The sequence below is a fragment of the Lepus europaeus genome, chromosome 5 (genome assembly GCF_033115175.1).
Source record: "Lepus europaeus isolate LE1 chromosome 5, mLepTim1.pri, whole genome shotgun sequence".
NCBI lineage: Eukaryota > Metazoa > Chordata > Mammalia > Lagomorpha > Leporidae > Lepus > Lepus europaeus.
In genome coordinates, this window is record NC_084831.1 from 32591457 (window position 1) to 32608352 (window position 16896).

Genomic DNA, 16896 nt, shown 5'->3' on the forward strand with positions numbered 1-16896 from the left:
CTGCTGTATGCCAGACCCTGGCTCAGCACAAACACAAGATGAACAGACACAGGAGAACAAGTTACGGTCCCGAGGTCATCCAGCCCCTGAGGTAGACAGATGATGCACAATTAACTGATGCACAAGCCACAGTTAATCTCCGATGTTTGTCTCACTCAGCCAAGAGGGCTTGCAGGTGGCTATGAAGCCCCCAAACTATCATCAAATATGGCCTTGAGAGCAAATACGATTTTAGCTTGGTGTGTCGTTTGTCTATCGCCAAGCGAACACTCACCCTAAACTTAATGGCTTAAAACAACCACCATTTTATGCACTGTTAATTCTGCGGATCAGCAACTTGGGCAGAACTCGGCTGAGCAATTCTGCTGAGCTCATCTGGGATCACTTCTGTGGTTGCAATCATCTGGCATCGTGACTGGGTTTCGTGGTCTCAGCCAGCCTTACTCACGTATCTGGCGTTTACTGTGGGCTGGCAGCACCCTGGTTGGTCCACGGGCAGGATCAGCGGCTCATCCTCCAGTAGACTTGACGGGGCTTCCTCCTGTGGCAGGAGGGCAGGAGCAGGAGCTGCAGGGCTTCTGGGGGCCCAGGCTCAGAAGCTGTGCCAAGCAGCTGGCACCTACGATGCTGCCTGGCCTCAGCTCACTTGGACGGGTGTTCTGAACACGCCGTGGTTTTCACACTTTTGCAGATCCAAGAAAACCCAGGCTCTGTGTTTCATGATTCAGACAACTTATTTCGTGTCCATTTGACAGTTCGAGTTGCTTTCCCTCTGAGCGTTAAAGGCGCATCTTCCCTTCCATCTACCTCTTGTGTACAACAGGGCTGCGGCAGCTGCTGCATTGGGCCTTAGTCACTGGGGCTGCCACTGGAGATGCCGCAGACCGGGTGGCTCACACACACATTCATTTCCTCCCGGTTCTGGAGGCTGGAAATTCGAGACCAAAGTCTCAGCAGGCTTGGTTTCATTGTGGGGCCTCTGTCTTTGGCTTGTGGGGGTCATCTCCCAGGGCTGTTACTGAGCTGTGCGCTGTGCACACACATCTGGTGCTTCTCTGGGACACCAGTCATGGTAGACAGGGCCCAGCCTAGCAGCCTCATTTTAACTCAATTACCTCTTTTTTTTTCTCCTAAGAGAACCCTTTCTTAGTTTCTGAGGCCACTCCCACATAGAGAAGACCTTACACATTTAACACTGTGTGTTACCCCTATACTAAAGGAGAAAGCTTAATGATCTCTTTAAGGTCCCTACCCCCAAGTAAGTCACACTTTGAGGTACTCGGGTTTGAGAGTCACTATACACACAATTTGTCCATAGCACCTGGGGTGGGGGTTCGATCATGACCTGGGACAGGGGCCAAGAATGATGGACTCTCCCCACCCCATCTGGGCAGAGGTGTACACCTGTGTAGTCATCATGGAACCCAGAGGCTTGGAAACTAATTTTTTTAAAGCCTCAGGACCTTTGCAATAACATAACCTCTTTGGAAACCTAATATATGAAATAACATCAATGCAATAAAAAATGGGGACCTCCCAGAGGTGGCCTCAATTCTCACTGAGCATGTGCCCAGCACTTTGCTGTAGCCAAAATAAGTCACATCTGTTTCCCTTATGCACTTTATAATATTTATCTATTTATTTGAAAGGCAGTGAAACAGACAGACAGACAGACAAGCTTCCATCCACAGGTTCACTCCCAGATGGCTGCAAGGTCCAGAGCTCCAGGGCTGGGCCAGGCCAAAGCCAGGAGCTGGGAGCCCAGTGCAGGTCTGCCCTGTGAGTAGCAGAAACTTAGCTAGCTGAGCCCTCACTGCTGCCCGCCAGAGTCTGCGTTAACAGGAAGCTGGAGTCGGGCGCTGGAGCTGGGACTCCAACGTGGGACAGGCATAGGCTAAAGGCCACACATGGTGCATTGTGATCGAACTCTTGCAGTAGATTGTATCCTTTGTCCCAGTCTTCCTTCTCACCCTTGTCCCGGCTGCCCTTGTCGTACAGTGGGGTTCTGGAAACGGATTCGACAGAGAGTGGTGTGCAGAAGGTCTGGGGGCGGTGGGCTTGTGAGACTCATCCACAGGAACGCAGCAGGCAGGACTGGGCATCAGGCGATGTCAGCGGCGAGGTGCTGGTGCTGCCGCGGTGCTGCAGAGCTCAGGGAGCCCAGCAGGGCTGTGCCAGAGGGAAGAGTGTAGACCTTGGCCGTGACTTTGGATGCAGAGGTTTCCCGTGTGCAAGGGCAATCTCCAGCCAGAGAGCCCATTGTGAGCCAGCGGCAGACTTCCAGCTGCCGGGGAATGGCTTCGTAGGCCCAGAAGGGGCATCTGGGTGGGGCACCACAGCAGCCACTCCACCACCCCAGTGGCTTTGGCCTGGCCCCTGGGATCTACTTTGGGCGATGGAATGTGACGGGGCAGGGGGCGGGGGGCAGGGGGAGAGACAGTGCGCTTGTGGCAAACTGAGGCCAGAAGAGGCATGCCAAGTTCTGCCAAGTTCTCCCAGGCCTCGCCGCTTCCTCCTGCAGCCACGCAAAGGCTCAGGTAGCTGTTGCTGCCTTCTCCTGGGTCCACCCCGCAGCCCTGCACCAGGCTGGATTTCAGCGTCTGGCCCGGCCCGGCCAGTGTCAGCTGAAGGGCAACAGTTGTGGTTTTATAGGCCACCGAGTGTGAACTAATCATGGTTTTACAGGCCACTGAGATTTGGGGTTTGTTTCATGCATAATCACAAGACCTGGCACAGCTAGAGAGGTGAATCTCACTGGAGATGATGGGGTGGAAGATTCACATTGTACATGACAAGGGATTTTTAAAATCTTCATTAAATGTTTTTGGTTTTGTCCCAAATGCCATTTCTGGGCACTAGACTCCCCCCCCCCCCCAACACCCTCTAAAATGGGTGGAGACTGGCAGATTTCCCGAAGGAAGTGGGGAAGACGGCCGGTAACACTCCCTGGGCGGACGAGCCTGAGCCTGCCACCCAGGCCGCCCTGCCTGCTCAGGCTGGGATGGAGTCTGCCCTTACCTCCCCCCACTCCTGCCAGACTTCCCCTTAGCTCCTCTCCTAGCCCCCCGACCCCTCCCCTTCCCCAGGATGACCTCAGTTCCTGGAGGGCAAGAAACACACCTGCTTCTTGTCTGTAGTCATCAGGGTCCCCAGCAACAAATGCCCGTTGGAAGGGAGGGAAGCAAGGCCCCCTCTGGGCTGGGCAGCTCCGCCTGCGAATCCTCCAGGCCCTTGCAATGTGTGCCCATCACCACAAGGCGTCAGTAAAGACCCTGGCTGATGTGGGTGCACCAGCCCAGACCCAGGAAACAGGCTGGACTTTTGTGGCCAGAACACCCCACCATGAAGGCCTTTGGCTAGGCCCAGCATGTCTGAGAGGGAGGGAGGGAGAGAGGGGGAGAGAGAGAGAGAGAGAGAGGTGGCAGAACCGAGCAGTTCACACGGAGCTCCAGGACTTGCCTTGGAGAGGTCTCTGATCTCTGCTTGCCTTCACTTCTTCTGCGGCTGTTTGGTCATTGCCATTGTGTGTCAAGCTCTGCCGAGGCTACTGCGGCTTCTCCCAAACTCTCCAAGTCCTTGCTCACGCGGAGTAGACAGTAGACCACCGTCTAGACAGGAAGTAAACAAAAAACAAGATAATTTCAGAGGGTAATAAGCTCTGAGAAGAAAATAAAACAGGAACGAGAGAGTGACAGCTGTTCTGGGAGTGGCCTCTTGGGAGGGGTGGCCAGGGAAGGTCAAGGTGAAGCTCAGTGCTCATCTGGGGAAACTGAGGCCCAGCAAGCCAGGGCAGAGCCCAGAGCTGAGCCTGCAGCTCTCGACAGCAGGCCTGTCCTGGGTGTCCCCTTACACCCCTTGCCAGCTCAGCCCCTGCAAGGAAGGAACAGATGTGGGGGTGCACTTGGATCTGGGTGCTAGACAGAGTCCAGGGGAGAGGAAAACCTTCAGATGTCCTAAGTGCAGAAAACGCCAAAAACCACACAGGCTTGGCATGGAAGTTCCACAGGCGCTGCTCGTTAGCCTGAGGTTAAGAAGCCCAGGTCCCACATTGGCTTGCTTGCATTAGATTCCCAACTCTGGCCTCTGACGGCAGCTTCCTGCTAACGCAGATCCTGGGAGGCAGCAGGTGATGGCTCAAGTCGTTGGGTCTCTGCCACCCACGTGGGAGACCTGGATTGAGTTCCTGGCTCCCAACTTGGCCACTGTGGTCATTTGGGGAGTGAGCCAGCAGATGAGAGCTCTCTCTCTCTCTCTCTCTCTCTCTGCCCCTCAAAGAAATGAAAATTAAAACAGATGGGGCCAGCGTCATGGTGCAGCGGGTTAAGCCACTCCCTGTGGTGCCGGCATCCCACATGAACACCCGTTCAAGTCCTGACTGCTCCATTTCCAATCCAGCTCCCTGCTAATGCACCTGGGGAAGCAGCAGAGGATGGCCCAAGTGCTTAGGCCCCTGCCACCCACCTGGGAGATCTGAATGAAGTTCAGGTTCCTGGTTTCAGTCTGACCCAGCCCTGGCCGTGGTGGCCATTTGAGGAGTGAACCAGTGGATGGAAAGTCTTTCTGTCTCTCCCTCTCTCTCTGTAACTTTGCCTTTCAAATAAATTACTTAATTTCCAAAAAAGAGAAAAATAGAAATCCCAAAGTTGTAATTTTTTCCATGATACAACTGGGAAGCTTTCCTACCCACCCTCAAAATATCACACACGTCCACTGCTCCCCTAAAATTTGGTTTTGATGCTTCTGGTTTGCCTGGGAAAGTCATTTCCCCTTGTCCGTGAACTTGAGTTCTCTCATCTGCAAAATCTGAACCTGACTTTCTGGATGCCAACGCCCTGACTTTGTCCGGTCCCAGTTGGGACCCAGGCACCCCCCGCAGCTGGGCTGGATCCCTTCCTCCTGCTTCTGAGCCTGCCCCGCTTAGCCCAGCCCAGCCCCAAGTCTGCCAGTGAGGACATCAGGCACAGCCACCCTTGTTTACACCCAGCGTGGCTGGGATGCAGGGTTGGGCTGCTTGGCCCAAGTTTGCCCACCAGGCAGCAGGCACAGCCAGTCAGAACCAGGATTTGAACCAGAACCCCTGTTCCTTTCGCTCTACTCCAGGCTTCAGTCCCAGACCTTGGGGGAGCTAAGCTTCGTTTCCCTGACTAGGGGAGTCTCTGCACGGCGTGTCCAGGTGTGTCATTTGGTGTGGTGCTGCCACCTGCAGGCTAAAGGGGGTGTCGCAGCCCACCTCAAGCAGGTGCCTAGGAGTCAAACGGGTAGAGAGCTTTTGCAATGCTTTCCCGTCCAGCAGAAGACTCCGATGGAGCGCCAGGCACAGCTCATTTGTCCTGTGAAAGCACCGAGGTGGGGAAGAGGCCTTCAACAAGCTGTGTGCCTTTCTGAGCCCTCCTCCCACATCCTGCTGACCCCCTGCAGCTGGTGCCTGTCTCTCAGCTTCCCTGGCGATTCTGGACTTCCTGGTTGCCAAACTGAATGGCCTCCTTTCAGCCCACGCTCTACCTGAGCTGTCAGCTGCGGCAGGCACCTCTGACCACACCCTCCTCTGAGAAACGTCTCCCTGAGTTCCCTCCACACCTTCCTGCTGCTGCTCCTCCCACTTCCCCTGCTGCTCCTTCTCAGTCTCCAGCCTTCCCTTAAGTGTGCATCCCCCACGGCTCTGTCCTTGGCCATCTTCCTCCATCACGCTGCATCCTTGTTCCCATGGCAACCATGGATATGCTTACTCCAAACATGCTCATTGTCAGCTCAGACGTCACTCCAGAGCTCTGGACCCATTTGCCCACCTGTCTCCTAGACTTGAAGCCCAGCGTCCACTCTGATCTGATCCTACCCGCTACAGCCTCATCTTCCTGCTGGGTCCCACCCAAGGGGAGAGTTCGTCCCCTTCCAGTGGCCCCACTTCAGTAGGACGTTACTGACACGGTCGCCCCCACCCCCGTCTCCTTTGGCAGCAGGACTTCCAGCTTCTTCTTGCCTGTACGACGCCCAGCGTAGAGAGTACAGGTTGGAGCCCTTTGTGCCACGTGGCCACGGCAGCTTCTGGAAGGTGCCCTTCTCTTTTCTCTCTCCTGCTGGCTGGAAGATTGATGCAGTGGCTGATGCAGCCTTTTTGGATCATGCGGTCTGACCCATGAATGACAAAGTGCCAAGGTGGAGGGGCCTGGACATGAACACTACGGACAACCACACCAGTGCTGGACCACCTGGTTCCTTTGGTGTTTTTTTTTTTTTTGACAGGCAGAGTGGACAGTGAGAGAGAGAGACAGAGAGAAAGTGCTTTCACAGCAGCAGCCCAGGGGTAAGTCCCCTTCTTGTCCCCATTTTACAGACAAGGAAACTGAGACCCAAAGCAGGAAAGTGAATGGCCCAGGTGATGCCTGATGGACTCTTGGAATTGAGCCAAGCCTCTGGCTTCTTCCTCACCTCCACCAAGTACTATGGGGTGTAGACGACTGGGGTTCTGATCTCAACTGAGACACTTTTCATTATCATTGGCTATAGTGGAGACTGCCGGTTGTCCACCAAAATCCGTCCATCCGCTCTTCCAGAGTAACGGAGGTATCGACGCCCTATTTCCCAGCCCTCCTTGCCGCTAAATGTGGTCATGCGATTACACTCTTGGCGAGAGCATTTGCTCCCCAAGAGCGGGACATGGAGGTGTCCTTGACCAGTTTGTATCTGCAGACAAAGTTAAAAAAAGAAGACAGAAAGCCGACTCGGATTTCGAGCAGCCGTCTTCGCTCCTGAGGCTGGGGTCATGAGCAGCAGAGCAGTGGGAAGGAAGCGACGTGGGTTTAAACGACTCCATGGAACTGGAATTCTTTTCTATTCTCAGAGCCACTTTTAAAGTTTTGTGGTTCTTTTTGTTACTGTTGCTAACACTTAAACATCTCCATGAGCAAGGTATTGTACTACGTACATGAAGTACAGCCACTCGATACGTTGCGAGCTATCTGGTGGTGGGCAGTGGCTTCACCTCCGTGAGCCTCAGCTCCCTCGTCGTCGTCCACTCCCCTGGACTCACGGGCAGCAGTTGGATTCCTGCGGCTCAGGTGACACAGTGTGAGGCAGCGCTGGGCGACCCAACGGACAGGTGCCTCTCTGGCTTGCAGGAGGCGTGAATTTGACTCTGATGGGAGGAACAGGAAGCAGAGGAGAGAAGGTTGCTATTTCAAAATAGCCATGGGAAACACGTCTTGGGCTGCCTTGCACTACTTTTGCAATTAGTCTTATTTTGAGCTGCGTATAAGGGAACAGATAAGCTTACTCAAACTACACGAGCTCTATGGAGGGGAGGAGCGGCTCCCTGAAAGGCAGTTTGGGGAGACCTCACCCCAGGAGAAGGGTGGCTGACTCCCGGGAGGCCCAGCCAGCATCTGTGGCCCCCTGCCCCAGGGTCTTCCTCCGCAGGCCAAAGAGTCCTGGACTCCAGCCCCCTGCGTGGGACATGGTTGAAATCACCCCTTCCGTGGACGTGTCCGCAGCTACTGCTCCTCAGCGCTCATCGTACCAAAAGGGAAATGGCCGTTGCTCACGCGCACTCCCTGCTTGCCAGGCCCTGTGTTGAGCCTGTGCCATCCATGAGCTCACTTAGTCCCGTCAGTTGGCTGTGTAGGCATTTGAGTGTATTTTGAATTAGAAAGATAAACAAGAGGGGTCAGCATCGTGCCATAGTGGGTTAGGCCACTGCCTGCAGCACTGGCATCCCATATGGGCACTGATTTGAGTCCCGGCTGCTCCATTTCCAATCCTGCTCTCTGCTGTGGCCTGGGAAAGCAGCAGAAGATGGCCCAAGTGCTTGGGCCCCTACACTGGTGTAGGAAATCCAGAGGAAGCTCCTGGCTCCTGGCTTCAGATCGGCACAGCTCCGGCTGTTGCAGCCATCTGGGGAGTGAACCAGCAGATGGAAGATGTCTCTCTTTCTCTCTGCCCCTGCCTCTCTGTAACTCTGCCTTTCAAATAAATAAATCTTAAAGAGAGAGAGAGAGGAAGAAAGAAAGGAAAGAAAAAAAGAAAAAAATGAAGGAAGGAAGGAAGGAAAGAAGGAAGGAAGGAAAGAAGAAAGGAAGAGAGAGAAGCAAGAATAGATTTGCTGGCTGACGCTGCCGCTCAATAGGCTAATCCTCTGCCTTGCAGCACCGGTACACGGGGTTCTAGTCCCGGTCGGGGCACCGGATTCTGTCCCAGTTGCCCCTCTTCCAGGCCAGCTCTCTGCTATGGCCCGAGAGTGCAGTGGAGGATGGCCCAAGTGCTTGGGCCCTGAACCCGCATGGGAGACCAGGAGAAGCACCTGGCTCCTGCCTTCGGATCAGCACAGTGCGCCGGCTGCAGCGCACCAGCCACGGCGGCCATTGGAGGGTGAACAAACAGCAAAGGAAGACTTTTCTCTCTCTCTCTCTTTCTCACTGTCCACTCTGCCTGTCAAAAAAGAAAAAAGAATAGACTTGCTCTCAGAGCAAAGCCTGGACAGAGGCTGCAGCCCACAAGGGTGTCTGGCTGTGCCCAAGGAGACCACACCACCCCTGTCCTGAGCATAAACCCAGAAGCTCTTAAGGGAACAAATAGATTTGCTGACATGAAAATTTATGACCTCTGAAGGCCAAAAGATACTGTGTATAAAGGCAGATGACCAGCAACAGATGGGGAGAGAGCATCTGAACGTTCACACAACACAGAGTTTGCTGTGTCCAATATATAAAGAGCTCTTACAAACTATTAAGATGACAAACCTCCATAGAGACTAGGATAAAGATACGAACACCTCATTCACAGGAGAAGAAATACAAATAGACAGTGTTCAGTGACTGTTTGTTTCTCCATTCAGAGAGGTCACAATTTGACCAAACATTGCAGCGTGCAGTGTCGTCGGGGTGTGGGCCAGCAGGCTCTCCTATTCCGTGTGGGCAGGAAGGGTAATGAGGTCAATTAGGGAACTCCTTGACCGTGGCTATCTCAGTTTTACTGACTCGTTTTTTCTGAGCCAGTCATTCCCGTTCTAGGAATTCATTCACAGAGATGTTCCCATAGTGGTCAGGGTAAATACATAAGGATACTCCGGGTAGCATCGTCTGTAACAGTGACATTTGGGAAACTAAGTTCCCATCAAGAGGAAATGGTTAACTACTATAAACAATGCAGTGATTAAGAATGAAGTAGAGGGGCTGGCACTGTGGCCTATCTGGTAAAACCGCTGCCTGCAGTGCCGGCACCCCAAATGGGCGCCAGTTCAAGTCCCAGATGCTCCATTTCTGATCCAGCTCCCTGCTGGTGCACTTGGGAAAGCAGTGAAAGATGGCCCAGGCCCTTAGGTTTCTGCTGCCCACATGGGAGACCTAGACGGAGTTCCAGGTTCCTGGCTCCTGCTTGACCCTAGCCCAACCCCAGCCATTGTGGCCATCTGGGGAGTGAACCAGCAGATGGAAGATCTCTCTCTCTCTCTCTCTCTCTCTCTCTCTCTTTCTCCCTCTCTGTCCTTCTCTCTGTAACACTGACTTTCAAAGAAATAAATCTAAAAAAAAAAAAAAGAATGAAGTAGAACCACATTTACTGATATGGGATGATTTTTAAAATATATTAAGGGGGAAAATTCAGTAATATGAAATATTATGACTATCTTTACATAAAAAAGTGATGTGTGTTAGGAACCTGTATGTAACATAGATGTAATAATTGTATACATTATATGCAAGTAAGGAAAACTTGGGGGTCTTTGTTATTTTTTACTATATATTTTCCAAATTGTTTAGCCTCAAGCATATATGCTTTTTGCCTAAAAAACATGTGTTAATGTAAAAAAAAAAAAAAACTCAAGAAATGACTGGCTCATTTCCTCCACTGGGCCTGCATGGGCTGGGGGTGTGTGTGCAAAGGGGAGGGTCCTGTTCTCTGGGTGTGCCCATTATGGCAAAGCCCAACCGGGGCTGCCCACTAGGAAGAGGCACAGGGATGAGCCCCTGGGGAGGCCCCCGTGAGGAGCTTTCTGCCTGTTCACTCCTCTGTTGCGAGATGTCCACAATTCCCACACCGTCCACATAAGAGTGGCCGTCCCCCAGGAGCCCCGAGCACTCACCACGTCCATCCTCCCTGCCGGCTGTGTGGTGGTGAATAGGTCATTTACCCTGTCTGAGCCTCGGCTGCCTAGAATGGGCACAATAGCTGTACCCACCACGTGGAGTGGCTGTGAGCCCCGAAGAGGCAGGTGCACCAAGCCTTCTGCCCGTGTGTGTCCCCGCTGTGCTGGGGAAGCCTCGTGGCTCCCTCAGCCCAGCCTTGCTGCCTCCCAGTGCCTATGACGTAGGGAGGCCAGGGAATGGAGTCCTCCTGGCACGAGGCTTGGAGAAATCAGGGTCACAGGGCCTGGAATTCAGAGCTCGACCTGCAGGTCCAGGCGCTCTTTCGGCCTCAGCTCCAGCACCTCTGACACCCGCGGTGTCCCCTCTGGAGTGGAAGGGGGTGAGGGTGAACGAGGCTCTGGCTCAGAGCCTCACACTTTGCTGGGAAGACCCCCACCCACCCTGACATGTGACGAAACAAGCCTTCCATGGGTGGCAAAGGCCCTGGGGAGGACGCGCAGGCCAAGGCCCAGAGACAGACAGCAGGCACAGCAGAGCCTCTGCAGCCTGGGGGGCTGGAGCTGAGGCAGGGAAGGCCCTGGAGGTGACTGGGACAAGGCCTCCCCTCCTCGCCAGCTCGTGTTCCCCAGCAGCACCCATTGGAACAGCTCACAGGGTGGCCCCTGGGTCACCTTGGCTCATGCTCACGAGACACCTGTGCTGCCTCCACCTGCCAGACTGAGCCCCGAGGAGCTTCCTTTGTTTTTTCTGTCTCTCAGGGCACCCACTGGGCCTTGGGCCTTTGATCTGGACTCCCAGCTGACCCCGCCCACTGCCCATCCCACTGCCTCTCAGGGCCTTCTCAGCAGCTCCCATGGTTTGCGACTTCAGGTTGCACGCACCACGCCTGCCAGATCTCAAGTCCCAAAGCATGGGCAGGTCTCCTCTCCCCAGGTCAGGTGCAGAGTGGAGGCCGTGAACACACCCGCCCCAGCCGAGTAGCACTGCACCCTTTGCAAAGGAGCTCTCAGAAACCCAGGGTCATCCAGATCCTTGCGTGCACACTTCTGATCCTGGGGTTGTTCTCCCCATGGTCTGGGAGGAGAAACTGAGGCCCAAGGAGCCTCCTACTTTCTGCATGTCATCACCAAGTGGCAGAACAGAGCCAGGCCGCTGCTCTTGTTCCTCTGGGGCTCAGGTCCTTGGCCAGACCCAGCCGGGGAAAGGAGGGTCCCTGGCGAGACCAAGGTGGGCATGATCACCCCACTACTTTTGAGGGTGTGACTTGCAGACATTTGCTGTGTGCGCCCCAGTTTTCTGACCTCTGCAATGGGGAGATATACCCAGTGGTGCTTTTTGTCGGGCTGGGTGGTGAGGAAACGAGAGGCTGGAAGAGGAAGAGCGCCTGCTGGGTACTCCCCGTGAGCTCCCACCATGCCTGCACACAGCAGGCACTCGGCCAGGACCGACCTGGTCCTGCAGTCGGGCGTCAGCCTGACCCAGCACTTCCAACGGCAGCAGGGTGGCGCGAAGTTAGGTGGGGTGGATTAAGGAATTCAAGGGGATTACTCAGTAATCAGCTAAACCTCTTAAGCTGCCTGGGAAAAGACGATGAGCAGAAGGCTCATTAATTCACCCAACAAATATCTGCTGAACGCTGAGCCGAGCTGGCGTGACAGCGACCCTGGTGACGGCAGCGCTCCATTACCAAGAATCTCCCACGGACCAGCCACTAACTAGCTGCCCATAAGCGGGGCTGAGGTCCCTTTGCAAGCTCTTTTGGTTCTGTAACAGGGAAGGTGCTCCTGGGGTCGGAGACTCAGCAGGCGAATGTGACCCCCAGAGCATGTATGCAAGGAGGCACCTGCCGCTGGGACTCGGATGACACCACTCAGCCCGAGCCCCACCCCGGGGGCAGGGGGCGACACTGCCATGTACCGCCCAGAGCCCCCTTCCCTGGGGTCACTGCCGGGATGGCCGAGGGCTGACAGCCTTCCCCGCAGCACTCCCAGGGGTGGGCTCAGCTGGGAGAGCTGCTCAGCCCGGTCCCACCCCATGCTCTCGCCCCGGGCAGCCCACATCCTGTGACTGACGGGCAGGCGTCTAACGGGGTCTATGAGGGGCCCTTTCGGGGCCAGCTGAGGCACTCGCTGGGTCTGAGTTGTGGATTCTGCTTTGCTGCCCTCCCTCTCACAGGTGTGGATCCCCAGCGCCCCAAGAGGCCTCCTGCAAGCTGGATGTGTCTCACAGTGCTTCTGGGGGACCCAACTTGCCAGAGTGGCACTTTTTTTTGGTAAATATTTATTTATTTAGGTGTTCCCCAAAAGTGTCCCCATTACAAACACACACTCCCTGCCCTGCCCCACTGCCCAGCAGCTCTGCGAGGGCGCTGTCATCAGCACCCCTGTGTTATAGACAAGATTCACGGATGTTACACTTTCCTGGGGAAAAAAATCCAAGTTGGTGATAAAACCCAGTCAACCAAAAGGTGATTCAAAATAAAGAACATCAGCCTGCGAAATGTCCGGATGAACCGGAAACCGTTACAAGATGGAGAGTGTCTTGTCTGGGCCGCGACTCAGTTCCTGACTGCCCCCCACCAGACCCAGGCCAAGTATGAGGATAAAAACCACAGGACAAAGGGGCAGCAGGTGGCCTCAGGAGGGTGGCTGGGGAGAGAGGGGAAAGAGAGAGAGAGAGACAGAGAGAGAGAGAGAGAGAGGAGAGAGAGACAGAGAGAGAGAGCGAGCCGCCAGCCCTGTCGAAACTCAGGAAGCTGGTGTGGTTGCCTTAGGACAACCAAGACAGGGACGGTGAGGAGACTCAACTCGAGGGCTGCTTCCAGAACTAGATTCTGTGTCCAAGGCCTCAACAGTCTCTCCTCCCCTCCAGTGTGTGTGTGTGTGGGGGGGGTTTCAGAATTTTCTAGAATGTCAAGGAACTGGGGATCCAGGCGGTGGGCCTCCTGGCTGCTGTCCAACTCAGCAGCTGGGCTCCTTCCTCTGCCCGCTCTCCCACCCCCCTCCAAGGGCAGGTGTCGGATTTTCAGTGCGGTCCATTCCATGTGGCAGGCCTGCCAGGGTTTAACAACTGCTTGGCAACCTACCCCTGACTTGGCTCCTCGCTTGTTACGAGGCTTAATGCTTTGTAAAGTAGGAGGGCGAGGATATTAGCCCCATTTCATGGATAGGAAAACTGAGGCCCAGAGAGAAGGAACTCAAGGCAGTGTGTAACCTAGGGTCAAAGCTTCCTACTCCATTGCAGCCTCTTGTCTTCTGTCTCCAGCCTGGGGTCCTAGGCAGAGCAGGAGCAAACACTGACCTCACTGAGCCCTGAGCTCAGGCCAGTCCCTTCCCGGAAGACTTTCTTCCTTGCTCCCTCCATGCTGCCCCAGGAGGCCCCCTGGGCCCCTGCACAGAGCGCTCCGGGAGAACCCCCAGGCTGGTGACGTCCCGTCCATGAACGCAGCCTGGGGCCAGAGTACAGCACAACCTCAGGGGATGCAGGGTCTTGGCGGCTGTCCCTGTCCACCGTCTGGAATCTGCTCTCACCTAGAGAACGCCTGCCGCCCGTGCCAGCGCAGTCCACGGCGCCTCTGACCCAGCTTCCCCCTGTTTCCAGCTCTGCTCCCCCACCCCTAGAAGGACCGTTCCAGGGACAGCCAACAGCAGAGGGTGGCCAGGGACTTGTGCCGGTGACCAGGACTGCAAGGCCAGCTGCACCTCCCCCACTGTGGAGTGAGGACCACGCTTTCCTCACAACATTGTCGCAAAACCTCTAGACCTTTCTTGTCCCTCCAGACACTGTGTGCCTTCCTTGAGCACTCTCTGGATGTCTCCCTCCCCCGCCTTTAAACAGGCTCTTCTCCAGCCTCTAAAAACACCGTTAGGGGCCGTGGCTGTAGCTGTGGTGTAGCGGGTAAAGCCGCTGCTTGCACTGCCGGCATCCCATATGGGTGCCAGTTCAAGTCCCGGCTGCCCTACTTCTGATCCAGCTCTCTGCTATGGCCTGGCAGAGCAGTAGAAGATGGCCCAAGTCCTTGGACACCTGTACCTGTGTGGGAGACCCAGAAGAAGCTCCTGGCTCCTGGCTTTGGATCGGCGCAGCTCTGGCTGTTGCGGCCATTTGAGGATTGAACCAGCGGATGGAAGACCTCGCTCTCTCTGCCTTCGCCTGTCTGTAACTCTGCCTTTCAAATAAATAAATAAATAAAACACCTGTCTTCCTTCAAGACTCTGTCTCTCTCATCATATGTCACTGCCTTCCGGGAGCCCCACCCTGGTCAGCTGGAATAGCGCCCTCCTCCGGGTGGCCTCCTACCTCTTTCCTAGGCCTCCTCATTCTCTTGTTTGTACCAAGATTGGTTTACTCCCAGGTCTGTTGCCCTCCTGCTGCCACCTGTGCTGTGTGAAGCCATGAGGACCTGCACCTGGTTGGCCCAGAGCTGAGGATAAGGCTCCAACTGATTTGTAGACCCCCCACCACTGTCACCGGGTGTCTGGCAGCAGCCCTACCGGAGGACTGGCTGGCTCTGAGGACATAGCCTGAGATCTGAATCTGGGGCTGGCGTTGGGATGCTGGCATCCCACACAGGAGCAGCAGTTTGAATCCTGGCTGCTCCACTTCCGGTCCAGCTCCCTGCTAATGAGCCTGGGAAGGTGACTGAAGATGGCCTAAGATCTTGGATCCATGCCACCCACATGGGAGACCAGAGCGGAATTCTAGGCTCCTGGCTTCGGTCTGGCCCAGCCAGGGCTGTTGCAGACATTTGGGGAGTGAACCAACAGATGGAAAATCTCTGTCTCTTCCCCTCTCTCTGTCACTCCGCCTTTCAAACAAACCTTAAAAGATGAGAGAGAGAGACAGAGACAGAGAGAGACAGAGACAGAGACAGAGGGAGAGAGAAGAAGGAAGGAAGGAAGGAAGGAAGGAAGGAAGGAAGGAAGGAAGGGAAAAAAAAATCTGAATGCATGGTGTCTTGCACAAGAAAAAGCCAGGGTCTGCATCTCAGGTACCCCCAACTCCTCTCTGGCATTGGGGCCAGGTCTCCCACCCTAGGGAGCCCCGCAGTCCAGCGGGTTGGGTTGCTACCCGGCAGCAGCCTGTGCCTTCCAGGATATCACAGTTGCAAAACTCAGAAGAGATTTTCGAACTGAACTGTCGGTTTCCTCTCCTGGGTGCCGCTGGGGACTGTGGCCCCCTCGCACTGTAGTCGGGGGTTGGAGCGATAAGGAAACGAAACGCAAGGCTGTAAAGTGACCCAGTTTATTTTGGTTTCGTTGGCCGGGCGGGGCGGCGTTGCTGCACGCCGCAGAGCTGGGCCCGCCCCCGGCGAGGGTGGGCGCTCATTGCAAGCGAGCTCCGGGGACCCATCCAGCAGCAGGGTCGTCAGGCAGAGGCCCGGCATGGCTCAGATAGGGAAGTGGGGCGAGTCCCAGAGCTGGTCCAGACTCCTTCACGGACGGCGGCGGCGCGGGTCCGAGACGTGAGTCCGCGCAGCCGTCCGCAGGGGCACCCTCACGGAGGGTGCGAGTGGGCCCCGCCGCGGCACCCGGGCGGGGCGGCGGGACCGGCGGCGCTCAGCAGCTCACCGGGCCGGCGGGCGGCGCCGCCCCCAAGTCCGAGACACAGTCGAACTCGCTCTGGCCCAGGAAGAGCTCGGGCAGCTCACGCACGCGGTGCAGCCCGAACTCCAGCTCCAGCGACGTCAGCGCCTCCTCGTCGATGAGCTCCGCGTCCGTGCCTCCCAGGGCGTGCGCGGGCAGTGGCGGGGCCCCGGCCCCGGACGCCGGCTGCAGCCCAGGGGCGCCTCCCGGGACGCCGGGGGGCGCGGGGCCGCGGCCTGGGTACAGCGCCGCCACCTGGTGCAGGTGCGGGCCGCCGGCGGCCGGAGGCGGCCCGGCCGGAAAGGGCTGGAGGGAGTGCGGCGGCCCGAAGGCCCCGTACGCCAGGGCCCCGGGCGGGGGCGGCGGCGGTCCCAGCGGAGCCCCCCGTGGCCGCAGCCCGCTGTCCAAGCCTGGGCCCGCGTAGGGCTGCAGAGTCCGGAGCGTGTAGGCGCCGTGGGCGGGCGCGGCGGGCGGTGGTTTCGGCACCAGGCGGTAGCCCTCGGCGAGCATCAAGTGGTCGGCCATGGTGGCGGGCGGAGGATCAGCGCGGGCGCCCCCCGGCCCCGGCCAGCTGCTCCTCTGCGGCGAGATAGTCGGGCCCGGTGCAGTCCCCGCAGTTCAGCCGCGCGAAGGAAAACGGAACCCGACCGGTGTCCCTGTCTGGCCCTGGACACTCCGAGCTCCGCCCTCCTGCGAACCCCGCGGCCGCTGCTCGGCACAGCAAGCGCACAGCACAGACACCCGGGTCGGACTCCAGAGCTCCGCGCAGCTCCGCAGAGCTTGGCCACCTCTTATACCAAGAGGCGGGGTCATCCCACCCCCTGGCTCTCATTGGCTGGATCAGAGGCTTCTGGGCGGGCCCTGCGCCGTCTTGTAGGTCTCGGCCCCGCCCCTGGCAGGAGCCCAGCCCCTTAGGCTCCAGGCCCCGCCCCAGACGATGCGTGCCACCTTGGGGCGGGGTGTGAGGGACCTTCGAGGGGCTCCGACGCGAGGCTGGGTCGTCGCCGGCATTGGACTGACCAGAAGGTGGGGTGAGAGGGCCAGAAGCTTAAGGGTCCCAGAGTTGCAGGATCATAGGCCCACTCAACCTTGTAATTCTCCAGATCCAGGCTCAGATGTGGAAGAAGTTTCTTGGAAACACACAGCAGCGCCGTGGTGGAGTTAGACTGGACCCCAGACCTCGTGAGGGCCACATCCACGAGGCACAGGCACGCAGGCAGCGCAGGGTCCCTGTA

General features: G+C 56.6%; 1 protein-coding gene across 1 annotated transcript; it reads right to left on the reverse strand.

Moving 5' to 3' along the window:
* Positions 1-15634: 15634 nt before the first annotated feature.
* CITED4 (Cbp/p300 interacting transactivator with Glu/Asp rich carboxy-terminal domain 4) lies at positions 15635-16412 on the reverse strand. Its single transcript, XM_062193283.1, has one exon. It carries the CDS (start codon positions 16184-16186, stop codon positions 15635-15637), a length of 552 nt encoding a protein of 183 aa, XP_062049267.1. The 5' UTR covers positions 16187-16412.
* Positions 16413-16896: the final 484 nt, after the last annotated feature.

What these genes read in the sequence shown, in the direction of transcription:
- CITED4 (XM_062193283.1), bottom strand. Translation starts at nt 16,186, where the DNA reads ATGGCCGACCACTTGATGCTCGCCGAGGGCTACCGCCTGGTGCCGAAA.